This window comes from Molothrus aeneus, chromosome 7, assembly GCF_037042795.1.
Source record: "Molothrus aeneus isolate 106 chromosome 7, BPBGC_Maene_1.0, whole genome shotgun sequence".
Taxonomy (NCBI): Eukaryota; Metazoa; Chordata; class Aves; order Passeriformes; family Icteridae; genus Molothrus; species Molothrus aeneus.
Window position 1 is genome coordinate 719,093 of NC_089652.1, and position 6,964 is coordinate 726,056.

The 6,964-nt window shown below is 53.9% G+C and overlaps 1 protein-coding gene across 1 annotated transcript; it reads right to left on the reverse strand.

Moving 5' to 3' along the window:
• Positions 1-661: 661 nt before the first annotated feature.
• On the reverse strand, positions 662-6,222 carry ACKR3 (atypical chemokine receptor 3). The gene is made up of 2 exons (XM_066553514.1): positions 6,163-6,222; positions 662-2,612 (listed from the first exon to the last, which is right to left on the reverse strand). Exon 2 carries the CDS (start codon positions 2,583-2,585, stop codon positions 1,491-1,493), a length of 1,095 nt encoding a protein of 364 aa, XP_066409611.1. The 5' UTR covers positions 2,586-2,612; positions 6,163-6,222; the 3' UTR covers positions 662-1,490.
• Positions 6,223-6,964: the final 742 nt, after the last annotated feature.

Below are 6,964 nucleotides of genomic sequence, written 5' to 3' on the forward strand. Positions count from 1 at the left end.
TGAGGGCATGCTTGGATTGAAGAGGAATTTCAGTGTAGCACTGCCCTGGAGCAGCAAACACTGCTGGGATTCATCACTGATTTGACATTAAATACCTTGTCCTGAGGTGAAAACCACCATGATTCCTTTGCTGGCTGAGAGCTCCACTTGAGGCATCCCACAGCGCCTGGATCCTGCCCCACTCGGACACTATGGCCCTGCAAATCCACACCAAAGGGAAGAAGAGATAAAAAGGGATTTAGTGCTGTCAGGGCTGCTAACCCCCAATTCCACAGCCAGCAAAACCCACAGAGGGCTGAACCTGGATTAGTCCAAATATCCGCTCCATCTGCACACTTCTGTATTTTCCTTCCCTGTGTTTATTTCTAAGCTACAAACACAGCTTTCCAGCAGTCCTAGCAGCTTTTACCTCATAAATCCATCACTTTTACCTTCCCCGCCAGCACAGACCCACTCCTCCCAGCCCTCCCTGCTCACCATGCTCCAGTACCATCTCCCATTCCTCCATCAGTTCTTTCAGGCCACCAAACACCAGGAAAACTCTGACTGACCTGTCTGCTCCTGCACCAAAGGACTGAGGTGGCCTTGATTCCTCCTTTTTGGCTTTGTTTTTTTTAACCTGAGGAGAAGGCCGGCAAGTCAAACCACTGGTAGGCACAGGTTTTGTTTTCTTTTTCTCAGATCTTTATTTTACAAAAATAACTTACAAATAGAGACAACTCTCAGCAGTAAGATCACTCACTCTGTGCAGGAGGATACAGCCTGGTGAAGCAGGGGTGTAGGAGTTAAGGGCTCTGACAATACTGTTAATTTTAACATGATGGCAGCTATATTACACTACATATATTTCATGCTCCAGCATGTGGGTGTGACACCACATAAAGCCATGGTCCATAAAGTGTGCCAGCCAGGGAGGATGCTCCCAAGAGATCATTTCCATCCTATTTATCAGCATCCCCTTGGAGCCAAACGGCCACCTAACACTCAGACTACAGCACTCTGGATACACTCATCAGCAATATACTTCAAATACATGATAAAAATATATTTAACTTTCAAATACACTTGTATAAGGTACACCAAGGGGCAGAAAATAAAGTCTTGAGCTTTTAAATACAACACACTATATATATATAAACATATAGAAGGAGACAAGAGGGAATCAAGATGTTATCTATGGTACGCAATGGCTTTGTCTGCTAGGAAATAATTTCCACTTGCATAGCATTGTTGAGGATTCCACACTGGGCTAGGAGGAGAAAAGGTTTTCATTTTGGTACCACTTCCACTTTGCAACTGATCCTACTCTTAAATTACACTTTGTCCTCTCTCTTTTGTAGGCTGGAATTCACGCCGCGTTCGTAACAAGCACATTGAAAGGAAGGGGTAAAACAAAATAAAAATAAACAACAAACCGTAACGCACAAAAAAAAAAAAACCCCAAACACATCAGGTCAGAGAGTCAAGGAAATTCCTTTCTGGGCTTGCAGTCATTTGGCATTTTGTTCCAGAGCTGAGTATTCTGCTTCTGACACTCTGGAGGCGTCGATGAGTTTGGTGAGGCCAGTTTTGGCAGAGTACTTGAAGATGAAGGCTTTCATCAGCTCGTATCTGTAGTTGCGGTTGATGAAGCTGTACAGGATGGGGTTGACGCAGCAGTGCACCAGCGAGAAGCACTGAGTGATGTGGAGGGTGGCGTAGAGGAAGTTCTCCATCTGGCAGCTGATGGGGATGAAGTGAAGGCTGTAGAAGATGTCCAGCAGGACGGCCACGTGGTAGGGCAGCCAGCACACCAGGAACACCACCACGTAGGAGAAGATGATCTTCCCGTTGCTCTTGCGCTCCTGGTCGCTGGAGGTGGAGATGCTCTTGGCCAGGAGGAAATAAAACACGGCGATGACGGGAAAGGGGATGAGGAAGCCCAGCACCACGGAGATGAGCTCCATGCCAATCAGCCACTCCTTGAAGCTCTCCTCAGGGTAAACAGGCCTGCAGTAGGTCTCGCTGTTGGAAGAGACAGTCTTGAGGTAATAGGTGTCCGGGAGGGAGGCGGAGAAGGCCAGGAGCCACACCAGGACGCAGATGCAGCGGCGGATGATCTTCTTCTTGCGGCTGCTGGAGTTGGTGAAGTAGGCGACTGAGAGGTAGCGGTCCACGCTCATGCACGCCAGGAAGAAGATGCTGCTGTACAAGTTGATGGAAAATATCAGGTGGGTTATCTTGCACGTGATTTCCCCCATGTGCCACTGGTTGTGCTGGACGAGCGAGACGACCCACACGGGCAGGGTGATGACGACGCACAGGTCGGCGATGGCCAGGTTGAAGATGTACAGGTGGGTCTCATAGCCCGTCATTTTGGCCTGCAGGTTGACCCACACCACCACCGAGTTGGCCACCAGGCCTATGACGAAGATGAAGATGTAGAAGAAGGACAGGGTGTAGAGCAGGGCGCTCTTGTTGAGCGTGCCAGGGCATGTCGTGGCATCCACCGTGATGCACTCGCCGCTGCTGCACGTCCAGTTGATCTCCGTCAGGTTGGCCGTCTCCAGGAAATCCAGGATGGAAGTCAAGTCAAGCGCACTCATGGTCGCTCGGGTTGGAATTCAAATGACCTAAAGGCAAAACAGGATTGAAAGAATTGACGTAAATTACGGAGCTATTTCTGCTGCCGTGTCATACCGGGATGCACCGCTTTAGTAACAGCCTGCTCTTGCCAGGCACCTTCCATCAGAGCACTCTGTGGAGCAAAACAACCAAGACACTCAGCAAAACTCATCTGCTTGACAAAAGAGGAGCAAGCACCAGATTTCGTGTGATTTTTCCCCTCTCTTCCAGCTCACATCTGACATCATCAGGTTGGCTATCGTCCCTGGGTGTGAAATCTGCAAAGTACACCGTGGCCAAATAAATGTCAGGCGACTAAATCTGTCTCGTCCGGCAGAAATGATGCTCCTATCACTTTCAGCAGGGGAACCTTTAAGCCATTTCATCTGCACTCCCTCAAGCACAGTAGAATTGATCTGGCTGATACATGGTACCGTAAAACATTTACCACGGGCTCTGGTCAGCATCTCGTCAAGTCATACAGAGGTATAAAGGAGAAGTGGGGAACTAAAGGGCTTTGTACTCCTATCCAAACTTCAATTTAAATTCTGCTCTGTCCTCCCTCCCTCTTTTCTATTTTACAAAGTATCCCCTGCATTTAACAATCATTACACAGCGTTGAGAAGAGAAAAAAAACCTCAGAGCTTGACTGCTGAATAGATCTGCTGGTCTTAAGTTTTCTTTTTAGAAGAGTGCTTTGATTTCAAAACACTCCCCCAAAAGTTGGCTCCACAACTGCCTCCTTTCCACCCTTTTGCTTTTCTATATCTACTTTTGCTGCCTTTTCAGTGCTTTCTTCTACCTGCAGGCAGTGGACAAAGCAACTTGTTAACTTCCTCACCAGCAGAAAGAAAAGGCCCTTAATGGCTCACACAAAACCCCAAGTGGGCTGATAAATGCCCTTGTGTTTTTCAGGAGGTATAAAAATGCTGTCCCCCTCCCTGGCACCCTCACAAGACCCTCAGTACCACCCACAGGCCTGTGCCCATGATGGCCAGGCCAGTTCTGGAGTGCAGGATCCAGCCTGGGACGTGCCAAAATAAAGCAGTTCCCAAGGGATGGATCCTTGTTCCCTCATGGCTCCACCTGAGCTGGCCCATCAGGTCAGCCAGCCCACCCATGGACACATCCAGCATCCCCAGCAATGGTCACCTTGCTCTTCCCCATGACCCCACCAAGAGAGGGACCAGCCTGGGGCAAAGCCAGTGTGGCCAAGTGACCAGAGAGCAACGGGTATCTCCAAATATCCCTGACCCCACCACAGGATCTCTTGGTAGGGTTTCCAGGAGCACAGAGTGAGGGGTAAGCAGGGAAGAGCTTGGATATGTTGAATACCCTCCCCTCACCCCCTCTCCCCAAAAAGGGAGACACAGCACCTCTCCATCTGCATAATCAGCTCTTCCCAAAGCTCCCACCCTCCTGCCTGTCAGGGACAGAGGCTCAGGAAGAGAAGGGAGATAAGGGGGGAGATTACCCGAGAGGACTCAAGGCACTATTGTCCCAGCCGAGGGGAAGCTGGTGGCACTAACAATGAGGGGGGCCCTGCACGCATTCAGGGGAGATCAAATCTCTCCACAAACAGGCCCAAATTGGCCCGTGAGGAGATCTGGCCTATGCCTTTCATCCTGCTGGCCTAATGAAAGACGGAGCTGAGACTCAAACCAAATTAAGCACGGCTTTTACTCAAACACTGGCTAAACAGGGAGCTGAGCCAGGGGCAGCTCTCCATCCTGGGATAGCCGATCCTGTGCTCACCTCGGGAAAGCAGAGAGTGATTTAACCCACACTGTCCAGGGCAGAGGGGCTTGGAGGCAGCAGGGGTGGATGCATTCCCTGGATGTTCACCCCAGGGCTGCAATTGGGACACAAGGATGAGGCTCCTACCAGACCTCACCCAGGGTCCCCAGCACAAACACTTTCCACTCCTCTCACACACAGGAGAAACAGCACCATCCCCAAGCTCCTGTACCTCAAAACTCTACAGCAATTAAAGCAAACTCCCTAAAAGCCACAAAACTTCCAGCCCTGTCGCAAAGGCAGCTCCTGCTGGTATTTGGGGACAGCAAGGGGAGCACAGCAGGAGGAACACCCCGCTACCCCCCTGACGCCAACAGAAATAGCACGGGTGGGCCTGGGCTTCTCTGGAAAGGCACATGGTCTAAAACAAGAGGAACAGGCTCACTCCACATCCCAAGACCCCATTCCAGGACAGGACTGTGACCACGCAGCTCCGGCACATACCTCATGGAGAAAAACTCAAACCTGGCTGAGGGGTGTCAGATTCCGACAGAGAGGCAGCACCAGGGCAGCAGAGAGCCCCCGAGGCTGGGGCTCACACCAGTGCTGGGGAAACCACGGCCACCACAACCGCAGCTGCTGGCTCAGAGCCACCCTGGGGATGCTAGGGAGCAGGAAGGATGCTCGGGCCGATCCCAGTCCGGCTGCTGCACACACGTGCATCCATCTGCCTGTGCCTTCCGCATCCCCAGCGCGGCAATAAAAACCCGACACCAAGCCGGCCTCCCAGGCTCCAGTCCCGCCGGGGAGGAGGGCTGTACTCACAGATTACAGCCCCACAAACCCGCCTGTAGTCTGGGATTAGCTGCTGTAACCCGAGCTCCCACTCCCACCCAGATTAGCTGGGAGGCACGGGGGGAACCCACCAGACAAACTCAATAAAGCCACTCCGTGCTCCTAAAAAAACACCTTCAGCGCTCCCTGCAGACAGCGCAGCATCCGAAAAACTCCTGAAGGAAGCTGGGACTGTAATTTGTGTCCACGACACTGCTAAACTCCTGCAGGCCATCACCCCTTCACCTGGCAGGCACATGTGCTGAGTCCAGTCGCTGCTAGTTTACAGGACAAGAAGGAAAGGAGACGCACCCAAAATCCTGCTCCAGACCCCCAGAGCTGTCCCTGGAGCAGATGCAGCCTGCAGGATTGAATCCTCCCCATCCCACTCCCGCAGGCTGCGACAAAGCAAACCAGCACCAGCAGCCCGGTACGGCAGGGCAGTGGCCGAGCCCTCAGCAATGTGGGGAGCAGCCCACAGCCCGCTCCTGCCCGCACTCAGACCTGCCTGCCGACTGCCCAGGGCTGTGGGCAAACTGCGCTCTGCCCTTCCCAAAGGGAGAAGGAAAAGTCAGCATGGCCGGGCGGGCTGTCACCCGCACACCTTCACCCTGCCCACGTCCCGGATCCCCAGCACGGGGAGGCGGCCACCACAAGAGGACACCCATGCCCGCAAGGGGTTTTGCGAGCCCGACCCCGGCACATTCAAACTCCCCGGCAGTTCCGAGCTGAGCAAACAAACAACAACCGCGGGGGAAGGAGCGGAGCCGAGGATCGCACCTGGGCACGCAGGGGCACCCACACGGGAGCGGCGGCCGCTCCAAGCTCCCGCAGACCCTCCCGCCACGGGAAACCCGGGTGGGGACACGCAGGAGAGGCTCCCCCACCCCGTGCGAGCCCGGAGGGACGCGGAGGAGGCTGCGAGCGCTCAGAGGGAGCGAGCCCGGGTCCCGCAGCCCCGCGGGGCTCCCCCGGCACCGCCCTTACCTCAGGGCCTGACAGCAGCGCTGCCAGAGTGAGTGAGCGCGGCCCCGCCGCCAACGCCGCCTTATATCGGCCGTGAGGGGAGCCCGCCTCCCGGGGGCGGCTCCGGCCGCCCGGCTCCCAGCGGCACGGCCCCGGCACGGCCCTAAAGGCGTTCAGCAAGGCCGGAGATCAGCTCAGCCCAGCCCTGGCTCTGCCCGGCCCAGCCCAGCCCCGGCTCGGAGCGGCCCCGGCCCGGCCCCGGCCGGGTCTCCGGGAATGGGAGCGAGGGGTGCGGGCAGCCGGGGTAGGAGAAGGGTGATACCGGCACGGAGGGGAAAACAGGGGGGAAAGGGAGAGGGAAAAGCGGGGGAAAGAGAGAAAATGAAAAGGAGGGAAAAAGCAAGAGAGAGGGAAAAGGGAGGGAAAAAGAGAGCAAGAGAGAGGGAAAAGGGAGAGAAAGAGCAATAGAGAAGGAAAAGGGAGGGAAAAAGGAAAGAGAGAAGGAAAAGGGAGAGAAAAAGGAGAGAGAAGGAAAAAGGGAAAAAGGAGAGAAAGAGAGAAGGAGAGAGGGAAAAAAGAGAGAGAAGGAGAGAAGGAAAAGGGAGAGAAAAAGGAGAGAGAAGGAGAGAGGGAAAAGGGGAGAGAGAAGGAGAGAGGGAAAAGGGGAGAGAGAAGGAGAGAGGGAAAAGGAGAGAGGGAAAAGGGAGAGAAAAAGGAGAGAGAAAGAGGGAAAAGGGAGAGAAAGAGAGCAATAGAGAGGGAAAAGGGAGAGAGAAAGAGAGAGGGAAAAGGGAGATAAGAATGAGAGAAGGAGACAGAAAAG